At 41.8% G+C, this 18,048-nt stretch overlaps 1 protein-coding gene across 18 annotated transcripts in view; it reads right to left on the reverse strand.

Moving 5' to 3' along the window:
- The window catches only part of rbfox1 (RNA binding fox-1 homolog 1), a 190,996-nt gene that overhangs the window by 67,111 nt on the left and 105,837 nt on the right, over nt 1-18,048 (reverse strand). For 15 of the 18 annotated variants that reach the window (XR_015850324.1, XR_015850259.1, XR_015850308.1 and 12 more), the window contains 3 exons: nt 14,964-15,024; nt 6,699-6,752; nt 3,696-3,831 (listed from right to left, as the gene is read on the reverse strand). Coding sequence is in view for 14 of the 18 variants with exons in the window: in XM_088333514.1 (XP_088189640.1) it covers nt 3,696-3,831; nt 6,699-6,752; nt 14,964-15,024 (251 nt within the window). In the remaining 4 variants the exon portion in view is untranslated. The remainder of the gene's footprint in view (nt 1-3,695; nt 3,832-6,698; nt 6,753-14,963; nt 15,025-18,048) is intronic. The other 3 variants (XM_088333310.1, XM_088333683.1, XM_088333764.1) reach the window with 1 other exon arrangement.

Genomic DNA, 18,048 nt, shown 5'->3' on the forward strand with positions numbered 1-18,048 from the left:
ACATATGCAAGCCAAAAGTGATGCAACGCGTTTTGAAAAATGTGGTACTCAAAATTTCAGAATCAAATTCCTTTTCGCAAGCGATTTAGGATCTAGTATCAGTATTGTTACATGCCCTTGTGGTTAAGGGGGGTTATTCTTATGTGCAGCAATTACCTTAGAGAAATAGGCCATTTTAGCAGAGGCAATAGCTGGTTTAACCGTGAACTGTATGTTGTATATATTGTAATTTATTGTTGATTGGATGAACTTAGATGATCTGATTGAATGGTTGTTTGAAAAAAAAAAAAGATGTTGCTACAGTTACTCAGTACTTTTTTTTTTAACTTATACGCAAGTACATATTAGGTTGACTACTTTTTACTTCTACTTGAGTCATATTAATCTGAAGTTACAGTAATTTTACTTGAGTAACATTTTTGGCTACTCTACCCACCAGATACACAAGGTACAGTACTGAATAAAATATGATCTTCATTTCCTTCCTTTTTGTCAGGGACATTTCTCAAGGATATTATGTTGTATTTACCAATTAATGAAGATCTTTTTCAATGCATTCACACATTTCAAATACTCAAACACATTAGTTGGTGTGTCTTTATTTGTGGTGGACTCAACAGGTCTTCCAGGTGCAAGCAATGTCCTCATCAAACCTGAACTTAAATAACCCCGGCATTAGACTATTTAGATTCCAAAGACAGTCTTGCTGTTGGAAGGGTTACAAGTACATTTCAATGTACCTTTATTAACCATATTGCAAACTGTTCTTGGACTTTATGACCTTCACGTTGGAAAAGTATTACGTAAAAGTCATTAAAATTGAAAGATAAAACAGGCAAAAGAATTCCAAACTGACATAAATATTTGGTTTAATATTGATAACTTGGATTTCTTGAACAATTTTAGTTAGTACCTATGTTTTGTTGATGTCGACTATGTATTGTGTATTGTCGTCAAAGCAACATCCTTTGTGGCCTGATCATCCTGGAAGAGGGTTTACCTCTTGTGCGGGCCCTTCTCAAGGTTTTTTATTTTCCTTATGCCGAGATTTTTGAGTTTGTCCTCGCATCCTGGTTTCAGATCAGGGAATGTCGTAACTGTGTCTTGTGCAGTTCATTGAGACTTTTTGTGATTATGGGCTATACAAATAAATGTGACCTAACTTGACTATATCTTATATTTTCTGAGGAGCGTACTGAGAATCAGTCACTATGATACTTTACGGGATTTGCCTGGAATGTATTATGATGGAGTAGACCTCTTCACAGAGCCTTGCAAAAGTATTGGTCCTACAAGAATTTGTTGACATTTTGCCATATTTTATGCTTCAAACCTACCTATAAAAAACTCAAAATATTGTCTAAAAATCATCAACACATGAGACACAATCATGAAAATAAACTTCATTTTGTCAAGCCAGGACGGGAAACAGGACCCACGCGCGTAACGTTACAGTTTTATTGGGGAAAAAAGATAGGAGTGCACACTCCATCAGGAGATCGTTGGTCGAGGGGAGTAGGTTGCTCAGCCGCGGGAGTGGGACTTCCATTGGCGAGCGATGACAGTGTCAGGAGAGAAAAAAAGGCAAAATATAACAGATTGTGGCGGGAGAAAAACAAGAGCCAAAACACAGGAAAAAAACGGAGATTCGCAGACGCACTGACAAAAGGCTACTGACAGGACAGCGTTTAAATATTGACAGGGAGCCAATCTGTCAACGAGCTTCAGCTGGTGCCCACGGGCTGGGCCAATTGGGCCCTATGGCAACTGTGCCAGAAGTCCCAAAAAAAAAAAAAAAATACATTGCTCTCCAGAACGGGCTGATGCCGTCGAGGAGGATGGCCCCACTTCAGCTTTCGAAGGCGTGGCAAAATCAGAGACAGGGAGAGGCTGGGCTGGTAAACGGGCGTCGGGTCAGGCGGATCGACGGGCGGCGGGTCAGGCGGACCGACGGGCGTCGGGTCAAGTGGATCGACTGGCGTCGGGTCAGACGGCTCGACGGGCGAACGGACGAGTCAGGCAAGCTGACGGGTGTGGTAGGCCGGCTGCCGGGCGTGGCAGAGAGGCAGACGTGCGTGGCGGGGAGGCCGACGGGAACCTCGGACAGATCGGCGCCAACTTTTACCAGAAACCCCATTCGAGGCACAGCAATTCCCATGGCAGGCGAGTCCGTGGGCCAAATGGGCGGGAAACACGACAGCACGGCAGGAGGAGAGCCCCCGGGAGGCGGGGCGGTTGCCGACAGCTGACGGGACAGGTGAGCTAATTGCTCCTGCTGGCACCGCATGTTCTGTCGATTTCGCTGGAACAGCGGTGATGTCACTGGACAATCGCCAGACCTCGCCCTCTGTCCGGTGTAACTGCTGCAGAGCATAGGGAGTTTCCAGCTCTCCCCAATCCGCGCATGTGTGAGCATTCGCTGGGTCCATTTTGTGGTCTGTGCGTACTGTCAGAGCCAAGACAGGAAACAGGACCCACTCGGGTAACGTTACTCACAGTTTTATTGGGGAAAAAAGATAGGAGCGCACACTCCGTCCGGAGATCGTTGGTCGCGGAGAATAGGTTGCTCAGCCGCGGAAGTGATGACGGTGTCGGGAACGAAAAAGAGTCAAAATCAAACAGATCGTGGCGGGAGAAAAACAAGGGCCAAAACACTGGAAAAACGGAGATTCGCAGACGCACCGACAAAAGGCTACTGACAGGACAGCGTTTAAATATTGACAGGGAGCCAATCTGTCAACAAGCTTCAGCTGGTGCCCACGGGCGGGGGCCAATTGGGTGCCATGGCAACCGTGACACATTTATTCAACATTTCATATTGTGCTAAGTATGCCTCACAAACACACTGCCCCCATTTATGTTATTTTAATTTAAGTTAACTTTTGCTAGGCACTGTAAATTACATTATTGAGAACCCCTTATTTGAATAAAAACTGCTATATGTGTTGCATTTGATTTATTAAATGTACAAATTATTTTACTTCTTAAATAAAAGAATCCTATTGGAAACATTTATGAACATAAGAATGAATAAATAATTTGAACTCTCAGCTCAAAACTTTCTACAATCCCAGACAACTTTCTTAAATTCCACTGGCTTGCAGTTATATGGAAAAAACACCACACCAAAACAAAGAGAATTTTAAAAAGATTGCATCCGACTGCCGTCTCACGCAGCACGCCAGGGCTTTGAATAACAAAGACTGCAATTTGCTGGTGCTTGGTATATGGTTGAACTTGGAAAAGAATAGTGGATGACATCCCAGTCTGACATTTTACTCAATCAGGAACAGTCCAAGGCCAAGTTGACAGTAATTTTTCATGATTCCATAAATAACAACTCTTGAAGCATGCCTATTGGTTAATCCAGCATTCTTTGGAAGTAGACGAGAGTTTCACCGAGAGGCAAAGCTCGTACACATTGCTTTGCTGCCTCTGAGCTCTAGATTTACTGCTTGCCATTTGTGTGTAACAAGTAAAACAATGCCCTGCGATTGGCTGGCAACCAGTTCAGGGTGTCACCTGCCCACTGCTCGAGGATAACTTGGATGGGCTCCAGCCCCCCCCCCCCCCCAACCCTACCAAGAATAAGCGGTGCAGATATAATTGGATGGAAGTAAAACACTGAACCAAAGGGTTACAAATAACAACCAACCGGATTTATCTAAAATAAGATAAAAAATTGGAACTCTTACCCTCCATAGGCTGGAATGTGAGGTGGTGGTGCAGCCGCTCTGAACGTGTTGTACACTGTACGGCCTCGACCTCGTAGATGACTTCCTCTGTATGCTGCTGCTGCACTGGCTGCTGGATAGGGAAAACCTGGCACTGCTGACACATATAAAGATATCAAAAAAGACCATTGGATGCGTAACAATCATACAGTAGGTGTGATGGCAAAACACACCAAAAGCCAAATGTGTCTCTCTCTCTCATGAAAGAATACATTTTGTGATGACTTAAACATTTTTATATGGTACAGTCTTTTTAACTTTTGTTTAATGCTGTTTCATCAGAGCTCTTTTATTCTCTTCTAAGGGGAACACAGGATTGGGAGGGTTACTTTAAAAATGTTATCCGAAACAGTTATTAATTACCTGTTGGAAAATGTAATCAGTACCGTAATCCAGCTCGGGAGCCTAGATGGTAGGGTGCCCGCTCTGAGACTGGGAGATTGATAGTTCAAGCCTCGGCCGAGTCATACCTAAGACTTACAACATTGGTACTCATTGCCTCCCTGCTTGGCGGTCGACATTAAGGGTTGGAATTGGGGGGTTTGGTCACCTAATGACTCCCAACACAGCAGTTGGGTCTAAAAAAATGGCGGCTCACTACAGTTTAACTGTATCGACATTTCGTTGTGTGTGCATGGTTACAAAGAATGACAATAAAGGTAAATTATATTCTATTCATTCTTCTTCTATTCAAATACCATCATATTAGAGTAATGTAACTTTATTTTGTTTTGGATAACTCCAATACCAAATACAGCAATAAAATACTAAATAAACATAAAATAAATACAATTGCAATATTTTGTTTTGGAAAAATGAACAACCTTGAAATTAAATTGGAGGAAATAAAGGTCAGGTAGTTGCTCGTAAATTTATAATAAAGTGCTCAAAAGTTAACAACGTGGTGTACTTTATTAACCGAAAATAAAAGTTTATCTTTCTTTCACATGGCAGAGCAGATATATTTGTTTTAGTTCACACTAAGATCACCCTAATATCGTGATTTTATAGTGGATTTCGAACAACAGTTAACTGCTGTGTACAAAAAGAAAATAGGCAGTAATGTGAGGTGGGTGTGCTGCTTTTTATAGGTTAGGTAAATATACTAAATGTCCCTGAATGCATCACTAGCCTGCAACTGCGCTGTACCTTACACACACACACGTTAAGACTCAAGAAGCTGCAGGTTCGCACTAATTCAATAAAACGAGTGCTACACTAAAGGATGAATAAAAATACAGACAAAAAGAAAATTGTTTTTATCTGCAACACAGTGTGACAAACATCCAATCTGAACAATCTACGCAGCAGAAAAATATTACTCAGACACGTATGCTTTATATCTCTCTGCCTCTTTAGTGCCAGTGATTGAAAATATATTAGGGACAATTTGTCTATTGGCACATTAAATATACTTAAATGTTTCGTTTTTCACGAACATAAGGGGAACGTAAAAGTATTAGATTTTTACAAATTGTGTGGTGCACCCTACCGTGCAGTGCAGCCTGTGTCTCATGTAAAGCAGCAGGTGTAGCTGAGGACACGCTCACACTGCAGACCCTAACGCTCAATTCCATGTCCTGCTTGCGCTAAATAGGACGCGTGACGTCACACGAATGAATTGTTAGCGGAAGTGCTAATGGATGCTAACGTCACAGCGTTTCTAGCAATATGAAAGTTATCGTGCTACCTGCAGGTAGAAAAGAGTTGTGCTCCCAAATATTAACTAAACCCAAAACTTCCCTTTCCCCTCCATTGAATGCTGTCATTGTTTTCATCTGCAATAATGTGTTGAGTTCTGCTCTAGGCGGAAGAAAATGGAAACCAGAGGCGTGTTCAGGAGAGTAATCAGACATGTAGTCGCTTGTTAATCGCTTGCCGCGCACTGCTGAACGTTTTGTAATCGCTCACTGTGATTGCCTTACTGATCCAAAATGGCCGACGACAGTACAATGGATTTCGTTCTACAGCTTGCTTTGAGCGAGTTGGCTGATATGAGCGACAGTTCGCATATTGACACAGTTAAGGTTATCCTAAACGCAGTGGAAGGGTCATACCTGTCTTGCATTGTTCACAAACATTACCAGGCAATGTAAGACGATATATTACATCGCCAACAGCACTCGTCAGGGTGAGATCCTCCATGTTCAGCACTGTCGACGCCATGTTGGAAATCAAAGTAAGCGGTCTTTCTCCCGTGATTACTCGGGCACGCGAGCGCTCAATAATCATTGGCCGTTCAGAAGCTAGCGATAGCTAGCGATAGCAATCGCTCACTCTCCTGAACACGCCTCAGGCAGCAGCAAGAGAATTGAAGGTTAATGAATCAAAAGTTTGGATGTGGAGGAAGCTGAAAAACAAACTCCGACAAGTTTTTATCCCTGTATTTTACTTTGTGATCAACACTTAAATAATCCACAACCAAACTTAGTTTTGCTATCACTGTATTTTTAAATACACACAATACACACTCTGTGTTGTGAAGAAAAATATCCCCCCCGATTTTACAGATTAAAAACGTGTGACCTGAATACGCATATTTTGTGGCAATAAAGAAATGCGGAAGCAGTGATAAATCAAAATGCTAAATTGCTAAATTTGCACTCTGGTCAGGAGGACATCACACCCGGGTTTAAAATCAAATGCCCGGGTTACGACTAATCATCAGACCAAATAATACTAAGGACAGACAAGAACAAAGACACCAGGCCCTGATCAGCATAGCTTTTAATTTTATATATATATATAATATATATATATATATATATATATATATATATATATATATATATATATATATATATATATATACACACAATTATATATATAGGGAGAGCAAAGCAGGAAGAGGGAAAACAAAGAAGAAAGTAAAACGTCAAGATTATCGACAAAAAAAAGAGATGTCAGAAGAACAGAAAGTCAATTACAATTAAGGAGATGGCTTAAGAAAAGTGTGCACCATACCTGCATAGAATTCAGGGCTGTAGACAGCACTGACCACTGGATTCAACTTCCAGCCTACACAAAACAAGACAAACATTGGCACAGAGAACAGAAATGAGCCACTGTTTGAAATGCTTATGGAGTTTCTTAAAATTCACTTTTTTTGTCTGGTGTTGTTTTGAACCAAAGAAATGTCTGTTTAATTCTTTCAATTGCTGTATTGAAATTAACAATTAAGAAAAGCTTTGACAACTTTTATATCTTCAGTTTTCAAAGTGTTACTATGTCGTTTGAGGCTCATAACATGGTCTATCAAAACACTCTAAGTTAAAAATAATACGTCAAATCACATTTATTTGTATAACTCAACTCTTGATAAGATTTCTGTCCACATCACCTGACTGCAACAGCAGCTGCTGTGGGCCCAGAAAGAGCGTTTCACTCGATTAAAATACCATTTTATATTTCATCAAAATAATAATATCAAGTACAGCTACAGCAACCTCCCCGTGTGAAGTTTGCATGTTCTCCCCGTGCCTGCGTGGGTTTCCTCCGGGCACTTCAGTTTCCTCCCACATACCAAAAACATGCATGTCAGGTTAATTGGCCGGTCCAAATTGTCCCTAGGTATAGTCGAGGAGTGAGTTGTCTTTTTCTGTGTGCCCTGCGACTGACTGTCTGGCAACCGGTTCAGGGTGTCCCCTGCACACTTCCCGAAGATAGCTGGGAAGGGCTCCAGCACTGCCGCAACCCTTTTGAGGATAAGCGGCGCAGATAATGGATGGGTGGATAATAATATCATGGTAATTGTGTGTTTAAAAAAAAATAAGACCATGTGGGACCCATTGAATTTCTTGATCATATCTCATAATATCTCAACATACAGAGAAGATTCAACTTTAACCCCCAAACCCATTCTCCAGACAAAATCAAAGTTTTCAGCGCATTTTCACCATGTTACGTTAGATGATTAAACAACATTTATGAAATAAGAATAAAGGCAAAGCCTGTGTCCATACAAACAAATTTACCACTTTAGACTTGTCTCCCTCCTGCAGTCCCTTCAGATCATTGAATCTATTTTTGACCTTCATGTTTTTCTTGTTTCAAAACAAGGTGCAAGCGAAGTTATTTTGGGAAAATGTCTTCAAACACTGCAAACGAGAATTCTGGTGTATTTACCTTCTGTGGTGATGGCGCTGTGTGTAAAGTTCCACTCACTCCTAGCACTGAACGATCAAATTGCTCTGTGTGCTTGGTTAGCGTTTTTTGGTGTTTGCAGTTTTTTCCGTGGGTTTTTATCATAAAGTGTCACAACAGTGAACATACATTGATTAATGAACTTCCAAAAAAAGGATTTATTAGTGACATGTAGCCAAAACGGGGTCTGTTGCAGAGACACCTTGACTGTAAACTGTCGTTTGTACACTGCCCTTTAAATATTGGACCGAGCCACTCTTACAACTACTGTTACATTGGCTAAACGCGCACCAAACTCCGCTCTGCACTTGGCAATATTGGAATGCTATTGAAAAAGTTTGCATGTTTAGAATTTTATCTCTGAGCCATATCGGCTCGAGAAGAGGGCCATTTCAGGCTGGCGAGCCATAGGTTCCTGACGCCTGTTTTAAGGTGTATTGAAGGATTGTGCAAAGGATAGAAAGTAGTAAAGAAAAGTCATCAAATCAGGAAAAATTGTGCAGTTTGGGTTTATTTATTTATTTCTGTCTCAGACAACTAACAGTGTTGTATGCCAGTTGTTATTAACTGCTCTGACTTTAGGACCCCTGAGTCCACCCTTATTACAAGCCACAACCCAAATCTAGAAAAATATTGCACTTCTCAAATGTATTGAATTAAAATAATGTGCAGTTCAAACCAGAATTAGTAAATATATTTTGTTTAAAATGTTTTTAAAAAGACAAAATGTATAGCAAAACCAAAACGACTTCAAATAATACAATTCCCTTTGTATTATTTAGCAACTCCTAGTAGTAAAAAACTCAATTAAAATATGTAGTAGGCCTTTTGCCATGGGAAAATACTGAAGAAGAAAAAACTGAGGGTAATTTACACAGTAAATGGCCATTATTCCCTGATTGATCTCTTCAATCAGTCAATCAGCGCCATCCCAATTGTGATTTTTTAATGGTTTATTTCCTTTTAATGTCGTGTAAAATAAAAAAAACATTGACAACAGCAATCGCATCACAGAAGAAAATCATTGAGAAATATAAACATTTTGTACGAGTGTCTCCCATTGAAGCACTGCTTGAAGCTATAGTAGTAGACTTAAGAAAAATAGATTTCAAGCTTTTTTATCCACACAATTGAGTAATCATTGTTGTTTAGGTACACAGTTTTTAAAAATATTTCTGTAACGAACTTCTTTTAGTATACAAATATTTATCTATCTACCTTGGTCATATCCCTCAAGAGGGGTGACCGACAGCAAGACACACACATACAATAACAAAGAAAATAAAAGGGAAATAAATAGCAAAAAAACCACACAAAAATTTTTGGACCATGGCCAACCCAATTGCCCAAACACCCAAACAAGTTAGGCACCTCGGCACCCAAGTTGGTCATGCTCTCGTCCCTCCAGATGAAATGGGACGCCATGTCACTTGGGTCAGGGTGACACAACACACTCTTTTGTTTAACAGCAGGGCCCGACAGCTTTCCCTGGTTTACCTCTCCAGTCCTTTCTATTACCAACAAGAGCTCTAGCTTCCATTATATTTAGACCTCTTTCCTGCAGTGCACTCATAACACCATCCATCCACGTCAATCGCGGCCTTCCTCTTGGTCTCCTTCCATTGACTTCTGCTCTGTAGATCCTCTTTAACATTCGCTCCTCATCCATCCTCTCCATTTGTCCAAACCAACCGAGTACTCTCTTATCAACAGGCTTGCTCAGTTCCACGACTACTCCACTTCTCTCTCTCACAATTTCATTTCTCAGTCTATCCAATCTTGTCACTCCTAACATAGTCCTCAAACACTTCATCTCAAAAACATTCTACTTCCTTCTTAAATCTGCATTCAGGCTCCAAGTCTCTGCACCATACAACACAGTCGGCACAATCACACTCTCATACAGTCCCCTCTTAACATCCATACTCATACTCTTGTTGTTTATCACTCTCCTCAGAGCACCCAAAACCTTGCTTCCTTGATTCACTCTGTGCAATACCTCACATTCCATTCCACCAACTGTAGCCACATCACAACCCAAGTACCTAAAGCTTTCAAATTCTTCCAGCACCTGTCCATGCAACCTGATTTCTAACGTCATGTCCACTCTTATCACATAACATAACTTACGCCTATCACATACTCTTCCAAACTCCGTTACCAACCTTCTCAACGTTTCCTCAGAATCAGCCACAAGCGCTGTGTCATCTGCAAACAACAACTGACTTACCTGCCACACTGTTCCACTGTTGTCCATCATGTCTACACCTCTGCCAAATACTCTTGCATTCACCTCTCTCACCACACCATCCATGTACACATTAAACAGCCATTGTGACATCACACACCCCTGTCTCACACCAGTCAACACAGGGAACCACTCACTTGTCTCACTCCCTACTCTTACACATGCTCTGCTGTTCATAGAAAAACTCTTCAATGCTTCCAACAACTTTCCACCCACTCCATACATCACCATCACTTGCCACAACGCCTCTCTATCAACTTTGTCATACGCCTTTTCCAAGTCCATGAAAGCCAAATAAACAGCCTTTTGCAAAATATTTCTTACACACCTGTCGTACTGCAAACACCTGATCCACACATCCTCTTCCTTTCCTGAAACCACTCTGCTCCTCTATCACCACCTCATTCGTTCTTTCTCTCACTCTCTTAACCAAGACTCTTCCATACAGCTTACCCGGCACAGACAACAAACTGAAACCTCTCGAATTGCTACAATCATACTTATTACCTAGGAACCACACCACTTAAAAAGCATACATTCAACAAGCGTACTAACCAGTCTATCATGGCTGTGCCACCTTTTTTTAGGCATTCAGCAGTACAACCAACCAACCCCCCTTCTCCCCTTTCATTTCTTTCACTGCCTCTTGCACCTCCCATGTTTCCACAGGCTTCACATTTAAATCACCCAACACGGGCATTCTCTCCATACCATCGATCGCCTCGACTCTCACTTCTCTCCCATCCTCCACATTTAGCAACTCCTCAAAATACTCTGCCCATCTCGTCCTGACTGCACTACCGCTAACCAGCAAGCCACCATTCTTATCTTTCACTTTTTCTTCCTTACCAGACTCACTGTTTCTTACTCTTTTCACTTCTTTCCAGAACACTTTTCTCCTTTCCTCAAAGTTCACTCCTATCTTTCGACACCATTCATCATTTGCTTTCCTTTTTGCTGCTTCCACTTCCGCTTTTACCAACCTTTTCTTCACTTTATATCTTTCATACGCATTGCCACTCTTATCTTGCAGCCACTCTTTTCTGTCACAGCCTCTGATGCCTCATCATTCCACCATTCACTTCCTTTCCTAATACCTCGACCAACTTTTCTCATTCCACACACTTCTTTTGCACTCCTCAACACTGCCTCTTTAAACTCAATCAAGTTCTTCCCACTCTTATTTCTTCCTAGTACTCCATATCCACCAATCACATTTTCAACCGTTTCATCACCCACTCTAGCATTTAGGTCACCTAGTATTACCACTTTCCACCCTTCTTTCGCACTTGCCACACATTCGGACAAGTCCTTCCAGAACTCCTCTCTCTCCTCAGCGCTTCTTTGTGAACCAGGTCCATATGCACTTATAAACATCCATACTTCTACACCCCACTTCAACCTCACCCACATCAATCTGAAAGATATCTCTTTCCACTCCACCAGTTTTTCCTTTGCTTTCTCACTAACAAGCAGAGCCACTCCTTCTCTAGCATGTCCACCCGTAACTCCAGACTTTCTACCATACATACCTCCAAGCTGTAATTCACCCTTTCTTTTCATCTTTGTTTCACTCAAGGCTAACACATCAACCTTCTTTTTAGTCATCATCCTTCTGATCTCCTCTTTCTTCCACACAGTCGCTTTACTTCCACATCCTCTCACATTTAATGACCCTATAACTAGGGTTTGCGAGACCTTTCGGTCTCCCGCCCCCTTTTCTTTGCCTTGCTGTTTCTTAGGGAGTAGAGATAGAGAGGAGAGGATCCCCACTCCCTTCGCTCCCTCCACTTTAGTCGCCTCTTACGACACACAGCGGAACATGGTGGGAGAATTCTCTTACCTCTCACAAGGAGAGGGCCCCTCACCACAGGGCAAAAATAGTATACAACTATACAACTATAAAACAACTACAATACAACTGTTACTGCATGTTTTGCCCTTGGGTAGAGAAGGGTGGCGTGGTCTGTACAGGCACAAACATTTAATTGAGGCTAACCAGAGCACAGAATGGTAAATGAGTGCTGAATTTTGGTGCTTTTATTTGTGAAATAATTTTTGCAATCCACCATGCGTGGAGAAAAAAATGTTTAGGACATACATTAAAAAGAACTTCTTCGAGTGGTTTGAAGCCCAGAGACAAAATTGATATAGAGTGTCTCAGCTGTATTAGTTTGCAAGATTGCACAAGCAAAGAAATATAAATATTTTATCGCTTCCACTGATGAGTGTATACCCTTTCTTTTATTTCTTTTTTATGTGGCTATTCTTAGGCAGTTTTAGAAGGTCGGCTTCAAAGTGAGTATATACATGGTATTTTTTAACTTGTTAGTTACTTTAAGAGTAACGCACTACTTTTGGGAGTCAATTATCTGAGGAGTAATGTAAATACTTTTGAAATCAAGTAACTAACTGTAACTAACTTTTTTTTTTTTAGTAATGCACCCAACCATGTTAGAGAGGTTAGTCTATGAGCAAGTTCCTATGTTAAATCCTTTAAAATTCATGTTGTGTGCTGCCTCTTGTTTACACTGGATTTTAGTCAATGAAATGGAAGTTACCAATTTAACTATAATTCTACAAATCCTGTACCACCACCAGAGGCGGTGCTACAAGCACTAAATGACTGATACCAGCGTAGTCACAAAGAACCCCAGAAAAAAAACCTCACTGAGAAGCCTCGTTGGACCAAAGACTACCCCAAGCAGTGTGGGGGAGGCCACATTAATGCTGAAGAACCAGTTGCGAGTGCTTAGCGACACCCAAGTTGCGACAGCACAGATGTCCTACAGGTGCAACCACCTGAATTGGCCTAGGAAGTGGCAACAGCCTGGGTAGAATGAGAGCACACCCCTGAAAGCAGGGGACGGCCACGTTGGGATTATACGTGCATCAGGCCGCGCAATAGAGCGGGACAAGTGCCACTCAGACCAAACACATTACAGACAAGCCGACACAATGAATAAAAGTCAAAAGAACAAATGAAAACTCGCTGTCGCAACAAATTTTGCGGTGCAACAGATCCACTGGCTCAACGGCATTACCTGCCAAGAGGGTGGACAGTTCCTAGCCCAGTGTTACGGCCCCTGCCACGTTGGTGAAATCTACCACAATCGATCGGAAAGGCAGGCCGGCTGTGGGCGCGTCCGCAAAGCAGACTGCACCCGAAGTTCGAGGTGGAAGCCCAGGAACTGGGCTGCTGCTGGCAAAGACGTCCAACCTCCAGCCCAAAAACCTCAGACCTAGGTTTTTCAGAAGGACTGAGGACGGAAGACAGGACCTCTCGTGGAAGAGGCAGGCGGGCGTCTTAAAAGGGCGTGAGCCGCACTTGCCATTGGGCACTGGACACAACCGCTGGCAGGGCAAGACACCAGGTAAGGGCAGGCAAGTGAGGGGGGATCCCAAGACCTGTCTGGCTGGGTGACCCACCTGGCAGCTAAAACATGGTGAATGCCCAAGACCACATGGAGATCCACCAACCAAAGGTGGGGCTAACCGGCCGTGGGGGGGCGTGCAACACAAAAGGCGCAGCAGGACAATGACACAGTGAAACGATGCAGTAAGTCTGAGGGAAGGGGGCACCAACGCAACCCAGATGGCAAATGCAGCAGCACACACAGCACAAAGATGTGTCCAATGCAAAAATGCGCAATAGGATGACGTCACAGTAAGCCGAGGGAATTGGGCGCTGACGCTGTCCGCAGAATAAAACCTGCAAGCCAACACAGGGCAATGTGGCGGCCAACGATGCTAACGAGTTACTAGCAGAACAAAAAACACCTGACCTACAAGCAGGCAAAAAGGGGAATGGTTGGAAACAGCGTCGGCATCAACCATAGCGACCATAAGATCCGGTAGCCACGATGCTAACTGTAAGCTGTTGCTAGAGATATCTAATTGAAGCCGGACAAAATCAAAACAACTGCGACCAATGGGGGAAAAAAAACAAAAAAACGAGCCACACTCGCCAACCCAAAGGGAGGCGAAGGCGAAACAGAAGGCAAGCAGCAATGGCAGCATGTAAACAAACGTACGCAGCCTTGTTGAAATGCCCAAAAAAAAAAACAGCTCATACGAAAACAGTCACAAGACTTAAAGCAGTTGAAATGGCTAAAACTCCAATACCTTCAAGCGATAGACAGCGATATGCACCCGCCACATGAGAAGATAAATGTGGCGTACCTGTGATGAGACAGGAATTCATAGACATTCCTGACAACACAGGTAGGATGGAAAGACACATTTTTGGAATGCATTTCTCAAACTGTGCATGCACGAAGGTAACATTCAGTGCTTTTATCACCACCTGTGGAGGTAGGTGAGGACAAAATAGAACATTATTTTCTTTTTGGTCCAAACTCTCTGTCCTCTAACTACACTAATAAATAAATATAAAGACCCACTCAAAATTAGATTCTGCATCACGAGAGTTTGTCTTTAAATGTCCAGTGTGCATTATTTGACCACTAACCACTATTTGCCATATTATGTAATGCAAATGAAAACAAGTGGTATAGAGCACAGGTAGGATTGCAAACTATGAAAACTCAAGGAAACAAACCGCACCGGATTTCTTCTCATTTTTTGGCCAGCCTTTTTGCAGTTTTTGGTTGGCATCATGTCAGCTCCCACAAAATGAGCCTTATGTCATGTAAAATAAATACCAAGTTAAAGACCTATGAGAGTTTAAAAAAATTCATTTTTATTGTATGGTTACTGTTTTGCTTTCTTTTTTTTTTACCACTTTGAGGTCCTAATTAATACACTCTGTCCCTTTAATGCAATTTAAAACACAACACCAACAATTATACTACATACATGCATTTAGGATACCTTACCATTTGCATATGGGTTGGCTGTCTTCTTATTTGTCATAACTCTGGCTGTTGCATTGTTGACCTATTGTAGGTAGAAAAACTATGAGTTATGACAATTAGATATCTCTAGCAACAGCTTGTGAAAATCTGCATGCATTGTCCCCTTGTGTTACATAAAAGTAAAATTTCAAAATGGGGGCAGCACACAGTAGCATGTCAAACATTCATGACATTTATTTGTATTTTCACGATTGCATTCAGAAACACTGAAAAAAAACATCCAGAGTAATCACTGTTCCTCCCATTTGCATATTTTCTATAAATGTCAACATGCACTACACAGTGAAAAACATATAGGAAAAAATCAGATGCGTATGGGCAACTTGACTTAATATGTTTCTGTAACACAAAGGCATGCAGAGAACAGTAGGGAAAATAAGTTACACAAGAAATGTCATTAGGGTGAGTTGGAAGTAAATATGCAGAAAGCATTATGCAGCATTCAGAAAATCTTGGAAAATGATGTACAGTAATCCCTCGCAACTTTGCCCTTTACTTATCGCTGTTTCACTGCTTCGCACATTCTGAATTGAACTGTCTTTAATTTAACTGTCTGCGTGCCGTGACCACGATAGGCTGTTTTGTCGGTCAAAGAGCTGGGCGGGTACACAAGTCAATAGGTGCACCCAAATCAAACTGAACCACTGTGACAGTTGGTGTTTTAGCATCTCGTTACACTGAAAATTAATTAATCAATTAAATCGGACTCTGAGGAAAGTCAAAAGAGCGCAAAGAAATAGTAATCAGCAGCGGATGCTCCGTGGATTGTTCTTGCGTTTGGGAAGGTGCTGTGAAAGCATCAAAGTGAAAGCAATATTTCGGCTGCAGGTTCTGCCTACTGTAGCTTGGCTCTGTAACAATTGTAAAATAGTAGCTTGTATCTAACTGACAACATTTCCATTACCTAAACAGATGACCTGGAGCTACACCATGTGGGTATACGCTACACTCGTGACTCTCTATGGGCACTTTCAATCATCACAGAGACCTTGTTCGTATCAAAGTTTTCTGTTGCTAGCGTGCAGCTAGCCAGACGCAGTCGAAATCGATTACACTGAAAGCCCTCCAATTTAGTTGTAATTTTGTATAATGACAATAACGACCCTTCATTCAACTGCAGTTCTGTGTTCTTTGTTTTTATTTGTAGATCTATAGTTGTTATTTTGTAACAGTCATATACACTCAGTCGGTAAAGACCCTTGGAGGCTCTTATGAAGGGGAGTCTCTACTTTGACGATTTGCGGGTGGGGGGATTCTATTCTCCATTAACCGCAATAACTGAGCGATTACTGTAATTGTGATGAAAGTGCTGAAATGCATTAAAACTTGGACAACAGCTTTACCAGTTTCACGAAAAATCACACCCCAACACACACTTGTAGGTACTGCAATCAAGTCAATAAATCAACCATTCAACTCATTCTAAAATGTAAATAAAAGTTAACAAGGAAAACTAAAATGCAGGTGCAATATCTTTAAAGCAAAATTAGCGAATTCTCTTTCAACAGTCTCTAATGAATGTGCAAATGAATCATGTCTCAGTCAGCATTGTTTATACACGCAATTCCGGGAAACACTTAGTGAATGGACATGTAGTGGTCACTGAGGAAAATCTACGGCATCAACCCAACCAAAATTCAAAAAGAAATTCACGTGATATTTAGTGTTGCAAAGGTTCAAAAGAGAAGGAGAGAGAGTAAATGCTGGCAGAACGGCTTGCTCGCCCACACTTACCATTCCCAAACCTTTTGGCCCTGCCCACTTGTTTGTGTACTGTTACCGTGGTAACTTTGTTGGATGGGGCCCTTAAAAAGCTACCATTGGAGGGATCGTGGGGGAAGGAGGGGATGAGAAAGGAGTAAACATCATCGCGTTCATCGCTAAGAAAACGTTACAATCATTCCACTGTACAAACTCGGCTCTTTCAATTATTTTATTTTAGGATAATTTTTCTGTTTCAACTCACTTCTGTAGTCAGTTGCGACCGGAAACAAACATTATCAATAATAAGCAGTGGCAGGCCATGGGTTTTACACCGAGGCCTTCAACCTCAGTCTGAATTGGTGATGTGTCATTCACGGATGATTTGGCTCTATGAGCCAGCTCATGGAAGTGAAAATTCTTATTTTATATGTGAGGACTTGGGTGGAGAGGTGTCTTTAACCAACCCGGCCCCTGCGGTGCGCCCGTTACTCTAGGTCCGATGGTGCTGGAAGCTACCGAGCGAGGTCCGCTCAGGGACCAAGCAAACTGGACTGCACGAGAGGGGACAGTGGGGGGGTTATGCAAATGGCCCTGTGCCTCTTGACACCTAAAGCCTGTCTTTTGTAACAAAATTTAAAGAAGAGTGTATTAACAGAGACAAAGAGGAACAACAAGAAATGAACAAGAAAAAAAACGTCAGCGAGAGAGAAGCTCGGCCCGACCACAACGTACCGACCCGGCTCGAAATTGGGATCAGGTCAGTTTTGGGCTTGGGCTTAAGATCTACTAAAAGTAATGGACAAAACTTTTTCCCGCTTGTGAAAGGCTTGCTCGCTTCATAGTTTTCTGACATTATGCTCTTAATTTAACACTATTTCTTTGCACAGTGCCGTCAAGTTTAACAGCTTTTGGCTCAATCTCTTTAGTGCATTACTTCCCCCTAGCCAATGATGGTTTGTAAAACTGGTGAGGTTTCTTAAGGCCCTGTAGATGCCAACTCTGGATCTGATTAGCTTTCTTGAAGACTGATTACCGCACCAGGATTTCAAGATTTTTATTTGAAGGCCTCCGGATAGATTTTTGAGCCTATCAACAAGTAATAGCTAAATTGTGATTGGTTAAATGATATAACATGTAAGTACATATCTGGAAGCAACACAACCAGGGGAGAAGGAATGGAAGGATGACAGAAGCTTAATTTATTTATTTAAGTATTGATGGATGAAATGTTACTAACTTCACTATTTTTAGGCCAGTAGCAAAGGCTTTGCAGGTCCTCATAGCGCGCCACTGATATAAACCTAGATGTTTATAAATTAACTGAATTCTATTTTTTTTTTGC

Source organism: Urocampus carinirostris, chromosome 1 (assembly GCF_059441175.1).
Source record: "Urocampus carinirostris isolate Australia breed hairy pipefish chromosome 1, RoL_Ucar_1.0, whole genome shotgun sequence".
NCBI lineage: Eukaryota > Metazoa > Chordata > Actinopteri > Syngnathiformes > Syngnathidae > Urocampus > Urocampus carinirostris.